Source organism: Melozone crissalis, unplaced genomic scaffold (assembly GCF_028551555.1).
Source record: "Melozone crissalis strain CALT ecotype California unplaced genomic scaffold, PUWL_Pcris_2 ptg000254l_1, whole genome shotgun sequence".
NCBI lineage: Eukaryota > Metazoa > Chordata > Aves > Passeriformes > Passerellidae > Melozone > Melozone crissalis.
The window spans coordinates 227,905-241,936 of NW_026536012.1; the positions used below are offsets into that span (position 1 = coordinate 227,905).

Sequence of the window (14,032 nt, forward strand, 5' to 3'; positions counted from 1 at the left end):
GCCAACCATTGCAGGCCACGCCCCGGGTGGATTCTGGCTCTCCCCCCTCACCTGTGGGGCTCCCAGGCTGCCCCCGAGGACCCCGCCCTGGGGGGCTGTGCCCAGCGAGGCCGAGGAGGCCGAGGAGGCTCCGCGGGGGCTCGGGGCTCGGCTGGCGCCCGGCCACGCCCTGCAAACAACACACGGCAACATTCATTTGTAAATATCAAACTGTTACCTGCTATTGTAAAGGACTTAAACCATCTATAATAAAGGAGTTTTACCATTTCCTAAATATTTTATTATATATTACCTAAAATTTATATACTTATATTTATATATTTATTTTATATTTATATCACCTATATTTTAAAGGATGCAAACCATTTATAAGAAAGGATTTTTACAATTTCTTAAATATTATCATTTATTATATATTACCTAAAATTATAAGGGACTTAAACCATATGTAATGAAGGATTTTTATGTTTTCTTAGATATTATAATAGATGATATATTTCGTAATATTATAAAGGATGTGAACTTTTTATAATAAAGGATTTTTACCACTTCTTAAATATTATAATAGATTATATATTACCTAATATTTTAAAGGATATAAATCATTTATAAGAAAGGATTTTTACCATTTCCTAAATATTATAATAGATTATATATTACCTAATATTTTAGAGGATGTAAACTTTTTATAAGAAAGTATTTTTACAATTTCTTTAACATTATAATACATTATATATTACCTAATATTTTAAAGGATGTAAGCCATTTATAAGAAAGGATTTTTACAATTTATTATATTAAAACTTATTTTTAATAATTACTTATAATCCCCAATATTTAAAAGGATTTTAACAAAATTTAACCATTTATAAGAAAGGATTATTATAATTGATTATCTATTACCTAATATTATAAAGGATGTAAACTTTTTATAAGAAAGTATTTTTACATTTCATAAATATTATAATAGATTATATATTACGAAATATTTTAAAGGATGTAAATCATTTATAAGAAAGGATTTTTACATTTCTTTAATATTATAATACATTATATATCACCTAATATTTTAAAGGATGCAAAATTTTTATAAGAAAGTATTTTTACAATTTCTTAAGCATTATAAGAGATTATATATTGCCTAATATTTTAAGGATGTAAATAAGCAAGGATTTTAACAATTTCCTAAATATTATAATATATTATATATTACCTAATATTTTAAAGGATGTAAACTTTTTATAAGAAAGGATTTTTACCATTTCTTATATAATACAACTTATCTTTAATAAATACTGTATAATTGCTGATTATTTTAAAGGATTTTAACTATTTATAAGAAAGAATTCTTATAACTGATTATATATTATCAATTATTTTAAAGGACATCAATCATTTATAATATACAATGGTTATAATTGATTATATATTACCAAATATTTTAAAGAATGTCAGCTGCTTATAAGAAAGGATTTTTATAATTTCTTTTATAACTTATTATTTACTACCAACTATTTTAAAGGATTTTAACCATTTATAAGAAAGGATTATTATAATTGATTATATATTGCCAATTATTTTAAGGGATGTAAACCACTTCATAATCAACATAATAATGTAATAAATAAAATATTTGTAACAATTTATCATAAACTATTATATATTATGATAGTATATAATGTAATTTGTTATGTATTATAATTTTTATGTATTACCAATTATTATAAGGGATGCAAATCATTTATAATACGGGATTGTGGGACTGCAGCTACTTAATGATTATAATTTATGATATATTATAATTCATTATATATTAATAATTATTTCAAGGGATCTTAAGCATTTATAAGAAAGGAGTGCAGCCATTTGTTATAATTTATTGTGCATAATAATTAATTACATATTACCAATTATTATAAAGGATTTTGACCATTTATAAATAGGGCTTTTGACTATTTATTTGTTATTACTTCTTATGCCTCATAATTTATTATAGAGCACAATTTATTATAGAATATAATTTATTATATACTACAATTCATTATCTATTACCCATTAATTCAAATATGTAAACCATTTATAATAAAGGCTTTTTACCATTGAATTATTATGACATTATAGAATATAATTTATTACATATTACAATTCATTAAATGCTACCTTTTGTTTTAAAGGATGTAAACCATTTATAATTAAGAAATTTGGACATTTGTGTAATTTATTAAGTATAATTTAATATTACAGAATATAATTAATTATATATTATAACTTATGTATTACTAAGTATTTTAAGGGATGTAATCCATTTATACCAAAGGAACTTTTCCCATCATAAATTATAACTAATGATCTGTTATAACTGGGTCTGTACTACAATTTATCATTTATTCCCAGGCATTTTAGGGCTTTAAATCTTTTTAATTTCCATAACGTTGCAGTTTTAGGCCGGACCGCTCCCACTCACCGCGGAGGCCGCGGCCCCTGCATGGCGTCGCGCCGTTACCGTGACAACGCCGCCAAAGACGCGGCGCGCCGATTGGCCGCCAGCAAGGGCGGCGCCGATTGGTCGGCGTGCGGCGCGCGGGCCGCGCTGTGCTCGCGGCCGCAGCCCCGGGCCGTCCCCGGCCCCGGTTCGGGTCCCGCCCCCGCCCCCGCCCCGTGTCACCGAACCGGCGCTGCCCGCGCCCGCCGCGACACCGCCCCGCCCGCCGCTCGGCCTTCCCGCGGGGCTGCGGCGCCTCGCTCGCGGGGGATTCACCCCTGAGTCAGCAAAGTCGCGCCCGCCGGCTCTTTCGGCACCGCCCGCGGGGACCGTGTGAGGGTCGGGGATGCGGCTCCTGGGCGGAGGCGCCGGGCGCGCGTGAGCCGCGGCTCTGCAGGGGCACGGCCGAGGCCGCGGTGTCCTCACTGTGACACGGCCGCGATGCCCGACGGGCGCGTCGGGCGCTGCCCCGCGCCGGCCCGGGGACATCGCTGAGCGGGGCAGGTGAGGCACTGGGGCTGCACGGAGGACACGGTGAACGACCGCCGGGTCCGCATCTTTGTTCTGTTTATTCGGGGTGGTGTTACGGGTGTTGTGTGTAACCTGGAGCTGTTATTGTGTCTCCCAAGAGCCTCACGCCCAGCAAGAGCCCCCGTTCCCCGAGGACCCCCCGTTCGCCTCACGGCCGATGAGACTCCCCCCGCGCCTCTGCGGCTCCCCGCGTGAGTACGGCGGCCGCGGCCGGGCTGCGGAGGGGGAGCGGGGCGATGATGCCGAGGCGGCGGGCGGGGCCGGGGGCACTCGGGGGCCGTGGTGAGCGGGAGCTTCGGCACCGAGCACCGGCCGGGGCGGGGCCCGGGCATTGAATGAGCTCAGAGGAGGCGTGGCCTCAGCGTGATTGCCAGGTGAGGGGCGGGGCTTGCTCCTTGTGACACGTGAGGGGGCGTGGCTTGTGCCGAATGACATATATGGGCATGAGGGGGCCGCGGCGGCCGCGCCTCGGCGGGCTGGGGGCGTGGCCTTGCGGTTTGAGTGACAGGCGGGGCCTGTGGCGTCGTGACAAACGAGGGGCGTGGCGTGTGTGCTGAGTGGCAGGCGGTGGGGAGCGGTGTGCGCTTTGATTGACGTGTAAGGAGGTGGCCTTAGACTTTGAGTGACAGATGCAGCCTTGCCTGTGCGTTGCGTGACAGGCCAGGGCGTGGCCAATCCCCCAAGTGACAGGAAGGGGGCGCGTCCTCCGCCCTGACTGACAGGTTGAACAGCGCTATATTACATACGAGTGGGCGTGTCCTCCCGTTGACTGACAGGCGCGGATAGGCGTGGCCTCCCCTGACTGACAGGCGCCGCACGCGCCCTGCCCGCTTCCCGCGGTGCGCGGTGACGTCGTGCGTAACGTGGCCACGCCCCTCCCGCCCCGCCGCCGCTCCCGGTCCCGTCCCCGCTGCTCCCGCCGCTCCCCCCGGGACCCGGCGGCGCTTGCCGGCGATGTGACCCCTGCCCGGGAATACCAGCGACCATGGCTGAGGTGAGAGCGGCGGGGGCCCGCCCGGGAACTTGTTGCGCGGCGCCGCAAGTTTGTTGCGGGGAGCGGAGGCCCGCGGGCACCGGCGGTCCCGCCCGCTCCCCTCAGGGAGCCGCCCGCTCCCGTTCGGGGCCGTCCCGGGGGCTGAAGGCGCCTGAGGGGAGCGGGCGGGACCGAGCGCGGCGCCTCCCGGTTCTTATAGGAGCGCATAAGCTAAACCAGCGCTTTATTTCCTTTAAATATCTTTTTTGTAATCCCTAAAACAAAGGGGAATTGCTTAAAAGGCAGCCCGGGAGAGCTTTCTGGTGGAATTCCCAGGATTTGCGGGGATGGGGGGGTTAGCTGGGGATAATGGGAGTTGTGTTGTGGGATGTAAGATGATAATGATAGGGAAATAATGGGGAAATGGGAAAAAAGCCTCTTTATCGCAGGGCTGGGTTGCTGGGGTTGGATTGGCCCGTCCTAATCGGAGCAGCTCTTTCCCTTTTAGGAGGGGGCTGGTGAATGGATATTCTCTGAAGTTTTCCCCAAATTATCCCCAGATCGCAATCTCGGGGCTGTTTGCTGCTCTAACAGTGCTGACAAACGTGTTGGAAATGGAAATTTAAAAAGTATACTTTGGTAAAGTAAAATTTGTGGGACAGGTATTGCTCCCAGGGCGAGCTGGGAGTGTCCAGATTTTGGATTTTACAGATGGAGCTTCTCCCCTTGAAATTCCTGCATGGATGGGGTTTTCCCCTCAAATTGCTTTCTCTTTCCCTTCCAAACCAAACCTTTAATGGAGCACTCTTCCTGTTGTTGGGACAACACGTCCTGAGCTAATCTTAGAAGTTCTAAGAACCTGCCTGGGTGGTTTTGTATCTCCAGAGGGAATCACAGGTCTGATCCCAAAAATGTGGGTTTGAAACCCACTCCTACAGAGCTGGAGAGGCAGTGGTGCCTTTGCTGTGGGCATCAGAGTATTGGGGATGTTTGGCTGGAGTTTTTGTCCATTTTTTGGTGAATTAACCCCAATTTCCTGTGACAATCTCTCTGTGTCGTGTGGGGCTGAGCTGGGTCAGTCCCTGCTCGCTGTGCCAGCCCCAGGGCAGGGAGGTCCCACCGGGATGTGGGGCTGCCCACCTGTGGCTTTTCCCTTGTGGATGTGGCTCCTGTGGCTGAGGTCCCAATTCTGGGACCTCAGGGGTTTCATCTTGGCCTTTTTGGAGGTGAATTCCTTATTCTTTTGGGGCAGGGGCGGCGTTTGATCAGCCTGTGGGTGAGTACATCCCCAGGCAACTGTTGCATCTTCATGGGGAAACAGTAATGATTTAAAAAATTGATACTCAGAGTGATTTAAGGTCCTGGATACAGTTTCCAGCTCGGTTTGTGTCCCTGCCCCTGGCAGAGCTGGAAATGGATGATCTCTAGGGTTCCTTCCAGCCCCAAGCATGCCAGGATTTCATGAACTTAGGAAACCCACAGGGAGCAGAGTGGGAATTCTCCTTAGCATAGCATTTCCTCATAGCTGTGGTGGCAGCCACCGGCCTGGAGGAGCTGCAGATCACCAAAGTATGGATGGGAAGGTGGCAGGCTGATGGTTCCTGCCCTCTTTGCCATCCTTTGTGCCAGTGGCAGACATTGTGCTGCTGTTTGGGGGTGCACAGAGCCCATCCTGCCCTCAGAGCCATCCTAGAACCTTGTGAGGGGTGCACAGAGCCCATCCTGCCCTCAGAGCCATCCTAGAACCTTGTGAGGGGTGCACAGAGCCCATCCTGCCCTCAGAGCCATCCTAGAACCTTGTGAGGGGTGCACAGAGCCCATCCTGCCCTCAGAGCCATCCTAGAACCTCGTGCTGCTGTTTGGGGGTGCACAGAGCCCATCCTGCCCATCCACAGGCACAGCCCTCCAAGCCCAGTGTGGCTCTGGAACTTGTTGGGTTGCACAGGAAGGCCCTTCAGAAAGCAGGGCTGGAGGCCAGAAAGTGAAACTAAATTCACCAAAAGTGCTGCTTCACTTTTGCAGAAGCGATTTGAATACAGGACAGACAAAGAGGAAAAAAAAAAAGATTTTGAATATATATTAAATTTGGGGTTAATAACCTGTGTTAGGGATCCTTTTACATGATTCCTCATACTCCAACATGCCAGAAGTTTGTTCCAGGCATAAACTGGAAAGAAAATATCTCTAACTTAAGATCAGCTGAAGCTTTGTGGCTGTTCCAGTATCCTGCATTAAGCTGCTTACAGGGTGCTTTTGGTGGAGGGAATGCTGATACACACAGATTTTCTCCAAAATAAGTATTTTAATGCCTCCTGAGAAGAAAAGGTTGGTGCTGAAAAGCTTGATTAGCAGCTGAAAGAGAATGGGTTTTGTAAATTCAGCCTTTATAGTGGTGGAGTGAAATGTAAGTGAGAGAATGAGATCTTCTGATCCCCACTGGAAGAGCTGGGGTCAGGCTTTTGTGTTGAGCAGAGGCAGCTCAGTACCTGCTGTCGTTTCCAGAAGTGCCAATCCCTGCTGTTCCCTGTGTTCCGTGAAGGGATGCACCAGCCAGGTTCCTGCAGGATATCCTTGCCAGGGTACTGAGCGTGCAAAAATGAAGGGAATCAGAGGGGGTTTGGGGTTTTTGTTGTCCTTCAGTGAACAGGAGTGGGGAAAGGGTGGCCATGTGTGGTCAGAGGTGAGTGGGAGCACTGAGGACTAAATATCCCTGGTTTTTGGCTGGCATAGCTTGGAATTCCCTGCAGGCTGGTTTAGCTCTGGGTTTAGGGGTGTGACAGGTCCCTAAAGGGGAGATCCTGCTCCTGCTGCCTTTGTGTCCTGGCCCTGAGCTTCCATGGGCTGATCCATCTTGCTGAGAACCTCAGGGCAGGCAGGGAGAGATCCAGCAGGAGCAGCCCTGGGGCCAGCAGGTCCCCAGGAGGGTCAGGGGACAGCTCCTGCCAGGAGGGGACAGCCAGGGGGTCGGGCTGGGAACAGGGAGCAGGGACAGGAGCAGAGGGAACGGCCCAGGCTGGGCCAGGGCAGCTCAGGGTGGATTTTGGGAATATTCCTCCATGGAAAGGTTCCCAGGGTGGATTTTGGGAATATTCCTCCATGGAAAGGTTCCCAGCCCTGGCACAGCTGCCCAGGGCAGGGCTGAGTGCCCATCCCTGCAGGGATTCCAACCCCTGTGGATGTGGCACCTGGGGACACGGCAGGGGTGGCCTTGGCAGAGCTTGGAATGGATGGGCTTGGGGATGTTTTCCAACCCAGAGGATTCCATGGTTCCCTTCCCGTGACTGATGCTGGAACATAATTCCTGTTTCTCCCAAAGCTCCACAGGCAGCTGAGCAGCTCCGTGTGGTTCTCACACAGAATGCCTGAGGTTCCTCAATTTTCTGACTTGCTGAAATAAAAACTAAAGTTTTGCTTCTGCAGAGGGAATTTCTGAGGGGTTAAAAATCTGGACTGGCATTTTATGGTGTTGGGAAAGGATGGGAAGGAGCAGGAGCTCTCCTCTGGTGTCAGTGGACAGTTCAATGTCTCAACCTAATTTCTTTGAGTGCACTTCGATGTTTTTCAATTTCTGAAAGTTTAGTTGTGTTCAACCAAAAAATTAGTTCATTGACATGGTGTGCTTTAAGAAGTCATCTATAAATCCCTATTGTCTGGAAAAATTCCCCTTTTCCTCCATGTTCTGCTTCTTTCAGCTGAAGAATTTTAAACTTTGGGAATGTCACTGAATTCTGTTTTCATACTTGGAGCATTACTTTCTGATTTCTGTTTTGGAACAGCTTCAGTGCTGAAGGAATACGTGACCTGCTAACTGTTCTGAGCAACCTTTTCACTTTCTCGGTCTTTTTGTTGAACTAAGGTGTAGTAGGAAGTTCACACAGTCGCTGATGTGTTTGCTAATTGAGCTGTTTGAACAGTCAGGGTTTTTGAGGAGCTCCTGGATACAGAACAAGGTTAAAATAGATTAAATCCAGTTTTCCTACTGATCTAAATCACCATTAAAATCAGGCATTGACAGCAGTCAATCATATTTTTCCTGGTTTGATCTTAGCTGTAACTAATTGGGGGTTTTGTGTCATTTTAAGCCATGTTTGTGGAATGCTGCACTGAGGTAGCAGTGAACCTAAAGGAGAGCTGGCAATTCTGGATTTTCCCTTCCTTGGTGAGGGAATAAACCCCAAAGTGGTTGTTATAGGCACTGCTTGGACCCCCTCAAGGGAATTGCAGGGATACAGTGGCACTCTGCATTTCTAATCTTAAAAAGAGGGTGGCCCTTGAGTTCTTTTGTCGTAGTAGAAGAGTTTTGAGGATATTTTCCACATGTGATCAAACACTGATGTTTGTGGGCTTCCAGTCAGGACTTCAAGTCCTTCCTGAGGCAGCAGAGGGATTTAGGCAGAGGCTGGAATTGTTGTAAAGTTGTTTCTTTTTTGAGCCTTTTCCTGGCCACAAGCCCCAGGCTGCATTAATATTTCCCTCCTAATCCATTCACGTCACAAATTGTCCATAGGAATGTTTGCATGTGCTGCCTGGCATATGACTGGGGCTGGTTGCTTCTGGGATTCTATAGCAGGATCCAATCACTCCATAAAATCCCAGGTTTCTTAGCATGGTATTTTAGATTATTACAGGAAGTTAAGGTGAAAATGAATAGGAGATGGGGAAGTGTGGAACTGTGTCCTTCAGGCAGGGCAGGTGGAGTTGTGATTGTGATCCCAGCCTTCTCTTGGAATGGGGAGCTCTCCTGGGGAAGCTGCAGGGGATTCATCTCCTGTCCCTGCACAGCTTCCTCAGGCGGGAGCAGCAGCGCTTCCCTGAGGCCAGTCCCTTGGGAAATGCCTGCCTGGATGCTGGGTGGCACCTTGGGCAGAAGCCGTGGGCAGCACCCTGCAGTGCCCTGTCCCTGGTGTGCCTCGGCACCAGGAGCTGCAGGGTGTGCAGAGGAGGGGTTCCAGCTGGGATGGAGCCCAGTCCTTCAGTGCAGGGGTCCAGGGGGATCAGCTGCTGGCCTGGCACTCTGGTGCCCCTGTCACCTCTCTGCCCTGCCCTGTCCCTGCCAGGGCCTGAAGGGGCTCCAGGAGAGCTGCAGAGGGACTGGGACATGGCATGGAGGGACAGGACACAGGGAATGGCTGGAAGCTGAAAGAAGGTGGATTTAGGTGATATTGGGAAGGAATTCTGGCTGTGAGGGTGGGCAGCCCTGGCACAGGTGGCCTGATTTGCTGTGGCTGCCCCTGGATCCCTGCAGTGCCCAGGGCCAGGCTGGACACCCTGGGACAGTGGGAGGGGTCCCTGCCATGGCAGGGAGGGTTCAAGCTCTCCTCTCCAGGCTGAACAGGCACAGCTCTCTCAGGAATCTCAGAGCTCAGCATTGTGGGATGATTTGGGGTGGAAGGCAGCTCAGGAGGTCTCTGGTGGGACCTTCTCTGCTCTCAGGGCTGCCTCCAGCCTGGTCTTGAAAACTTCCAGAGAAAAACCTTGGGAAAAGTCCTGTGGATACAGGGGTCGAGTCTCAGAGGGAAATGGCCAGGGCAGCTTTGCTGAGGTGGAAGCTGCAAGGCTTTGAGGGTCACATTTGGGATCTGGGAGTTCAAACACTGCTCTGGATCCTTGTCTTCTGGGAGGACAGGAATTTAAAAAAGTGAAAATCCATGGGTGTAAAGGCTTCCATTTGAGGGATGTCACTGCAGTTTGGGCTGTGCAAAAGTTCACATGTAGGACTGGAAAAGAGGACCAGAAGTGGTTTTCCTTTTTTCCTTGCTTCAATGTTGCCATTTTCTCCCCAAGATAAAAATGTGGCCTTTTTTTAAAATATTTTGACACAAGTTAACTTGCAACACAACACACAGAGAGGGGCAGGCTGGGACTGTAGCCTTCCTCTTATGGAAAGGGACACATTCCCTCTGGAATAAAAGGTGTTTTTCCCTATTTTACCCAGTTCTGTTCTCCAGGCCCAGCTCACAGGAGAGTTTATTAACTTTGGGATATTTTGCTGTTGCAGAGTTCAAAACCTGGACAAATTGATGGGCTTGTCAGGCATATTTCTATCAATATAAAGAGAATTTAATTCTCGTTTTTAAGTGTTTTATGTAACACTTCAGGAGCTATTAAAGATAACTGAGTCAATTTGGACAGGATGTGTATTTGTCTTGTAGACACTTCAGATTATTCTGCAAATTTTAAGATGTTTCATTATTAATCAGTTCTGTTAAACAGTGTGAAAGGTGTTAGCAGAGACAAGAGTTTTGTGGGCAGGAGTGAAACTGTGCAGTGTCTGTCCCTTCTGTTCAGGTGGTTTTGCTGTAGGGGAGAGAAAGCTCAGTGCATCCCCCTTGGAGTATCCCAGTGCATCCCCTTGGAGTATCCCAGTGCATCCCCCTTGGAGTATCCTAATACATCCCCCTTGGAGTATCCCAGTGCATCCCCCTTGGAGTATCCCAGTGCATCCCCCTTGGAGTATCCCAGTGCATCCCCTTGGAGTATCCCAGTGCATCCCCCTTGGAGTATCCTAATACATCCCCCTTGGAGTATCCCAGTGCATCCCCCTTGGAGTATCCCAGTGCATCCCCCTTGGAGTATCCCAGTGCATCCTCCCTGGAGTATCCCAGTGCCTCCCCCTTGGAGTATCCCAGTGCATTCCACGTGCTGGAGTATCCCAGTGCATCCTCCCTGGAGTATCCCAGTGCATCCCCTTGGAGTATCCCAGTGCATCCCCTTGGAGTATCCCAGTGCCTCCCCCTTGGAGTATCCCAGTGCATTCCACGTGCTGGAGTATCCCAGTGCATCCCCCTTGGAGTATCCCAGTGCATCCTCCCTGGAGTATCCCAGTCCATTCCACCTGAACTGAATGAGCTGTCACAGTGCCAGCTCAGGGGGGTGTGTCACTGCCATCCCAAGGGAGGGGATGAGCCAGATCCCAAAGTCCAGGCAGATGTTTTCAGGGAGTGCTGGGGTTGTTCCCATGTGTGACACATCTCTGCTGCCTTCGCCTCTTGGCAGTCACAGGTGTCTGAGGGACACTGGCCAGCTTCAGTCCACCTGTCCCATATCCACCTGTCCCATATCCACCTGTCCCATATCCACCTATTCCATGTCCACCTGTCCCATATCCACCTGTCCCATATCCACCTGTCCCATATCCACCTATTCCATGTCCACCTGTCCCATATCCACCTGTCCCATATCCACCTGTCCCATATCCACCTATTCCATATCCACCTGTCCCATATCCGCCTGTCCCATATCCACCTGTCCCATATCCACCTATTCCATATCCACCTGTCCCCTGTCCCATATCCACCTGTCCCATATCCACCTGTCCCATATCCACCTATTCCATATCCACCTGTCCCATATCCACCTGTCCCATATCCACCTATTCCATATCCACCTGTCCCCTGTCCCATATCCACCTGTCCCATATCCACCTGTCCCATATCCACCTATTCCATATCCACCTGTCCCATATACACCTGTCCCATATCCACCTGTCCCATATCCACCTATTCCATATCCACCTGTCCCATATCCCCCTGTCCCATATCCCCCTGTCCCATATCCACCTGTCCCATATCCACCTGTCCCATATCCCCGTCCCATATCGACCTGTCCCATATCCACCTATTCCATGTCCACCTGTCCCATATCCACCTGTCCCATATCCACCTATTCCATATCCACCCGTCCCATATCCATGCCTGGGGAATGGATTGGATGGGATCTGTCCCATCTCTCCCATATCCAGGGGATGGATTGGATGGGATCTGTCCCATTGGATGGGATCTGTCCCATCTATCCCATATGCAGGGAATGGATTGGATGGGATCTGTCCATCTACTCCATATGCAGGGAATGGATTGGATGGGATCTGTCCCATCTATCCCATATGCAGGGAATGGATTGGATGGGATCTGTCCCATCTATCCCATATGCAGGGAATGGATTGGATGGGATCTGTCCCATCTACCCCATATGCAGGGAATGGATTGGATGGGATCTGTCCCATCTATCCCATATGCAGGGAATGGATTGGATGGGATCTGTCCATCTACTCCATATGCAGGGAATGGATTGGATGGGATCTGTCCCATCTATCCCATATGCAGGGAATGGATTGGATGGGATCTGTCCATCTACTCCATATGCAGGGAATGGATTGGATGGGATCTGTCCATCTACTCCATATCCAGGGAATGGATTGGATGGGATCTGTCCCATCTATCCCATATGCAGGGAATGGATTGGATGGGATCTGTCCCATCTCTCCCATATCCAGGGGATGGATTGGATGGGATCTGTCCCATTGGATGGGATCTGTCCCATCTACCCCATATGCAGGGAATGGATTGGATGGGATCTGTCCATCTATCCCATATGCAGGGAATGGATTGGATGGGATCTGTCCATCTATCCCATATGCAGGGAATGGATTGGATGGGATCTGTCCATCTATCCCATATGCAGGGAATGGATTGGATGGGATCTGTCCCATCTATCCCATATGCAGGGAATGGATTGGATGGGATCTGTCCATCTACTCCATATCCAGGGAATGGATTGGATGGGATCTGTCCCATCTATCCCATATGCAGGGAATGGATTGGATGGGATCTGTCCCATCTATCCCATATGCAGGGAATGGATTGGATGGGATCTGTCCCATCTACCCCATATGCAGGGAATGGATTGGATGGGATCTGTCCCATCTATCCCATATGCAGGGAATGGATTGGATGCGATCTGTCCCATCTATCCCATATGCAGGGAATGGATTGGATGGGATCTGTCCATCTATCCCATATGCAGGGAATGGATTGGATGCGATCTGTCCCATCTATCCCATATGCAGGGAATGGATTGGATGCGATCTGTCCCATCTATCCCATATGCAGGGAATGGATTGGATGGGATCTGTCCCATCTACCCCATATGCAGGGAATGGATTGGATGCGATCTGTCCATCTACCCCATATCCACACCCTGAGGATAGGGATAGATCCCATCCATCCCATATCCTATTGGATACATCCTGGGAAAGCACTGGATGTGATCTGGCTGGTTGTTGCTGCCAGTGTCCCTCACCTTGGGAAGTCCTGTCTTTCCTGAGTTCCCTGAAAATACCCCTGGAATCCAACAGTGACATTCCAGCAGTGCTGGTGCTTTGGGGCTCAGTGTCTGTGCTTTCCCTCTCTGCCTGGGGTTTGTTCCTGCAGCCCCCAGAGCTGGGCTCCCTCCAGGCCCTGGAGCATTGGCAGGAGAGCTCCTGGGTGTATCCCTGCAGCAGGAGTCCTTGCTCACTGGAGATCTGCTCAGTGTCCATGACTTAGGAGTTCCTGGGTGATTTTCATTCCTTTGAGCTCACAGCAGGCTGCTCACTGTTACCTTTGCTGATGGTGCGCTTCCAGAACAATTGCAGCGTGCATTGCCTGTGGATGGTCACTATCCCTGATTTTTCTTGCATTTTTCTCTCCCGGGCCTTGGATCCCATTATCCTTTGATAGGTGGCAGCTCGTTGTTCCCAGGAGTGCCCTTGAGGCAAAAAGTGCTCTGTGCTTCCCTGGGAATGGCTGGGCAGGAAATGAATATCCACTGAAGAACAAGAATCCTATCAGTTCTTCTGTGATAGAATTCCTGTTGCCTTTTCCCAGGAATTCCTGTCCCGTGGCTGTGCCATCCTTGTGAGTGTGGATCTGTGATGTGACCCTCAGCAGTGCCAGGAAATTGTCCTCACTAAATGCCCCCAAAGCCATCTGTTGTGCCCTGGCCAGAGCCACCATCCCTTGGAGGCAGGGAATGGGACTGACCAGCCTTGTCTTGGAGCAGCTCTGCAACCAGAGGCTGCTCCCTCACCCTCAGCGCTGCCAGCCTGGCACTGCAGGGTTTTCCAGCCCCAGACTGGTGTTTGCAGCACAGCTGGCACTCACAGAGGCCAGAGTCAGGGAGAGGCTGCAGAAGTGGTGCCAGTCACCTTGGGGATGGGCTGGCACAGCTGGCACTGGAGGGGTGCCAGAGGCCAGGGCTGCTCCTGGCTGCAGCTGGGCATTAATAAA

General features: G+C 48.9%; 1 protein-coding gene across 3 annotated transcripts in view; it reads left to right on the forward strand.

The window, feature by feature from the left end:
- The first annotated feature begins 2,913 nt into the window (after nt 1-2,913).
- The window catches only part of MIER1 (MIER1 transcriptional regulator), a 37,385-nt gene continuing 26,266 nt past the window's right edge, over nt 2,914-14,032 (forward strand). For 2 of the 3 annotated variants that reach the window (XM_054294529.1, XM_054294530.1), the window contains exon 1: nt 3,902-4,007. In XM_054294529.1, the coding sequence (XP_054150504.1) occupies nt 3,999-4,007 (9 nt within the window). In that variant the 5' untranslated portion in view covers nt 3,902-3,998. Of the gene's footprint in view, nt 2,987-3,111; nt 3,205-3,901; nt 4,008-14,032 lie in introns of those variants that run through there. The other variant, XM_054294531.1, reaches the window with a different exon arrangement.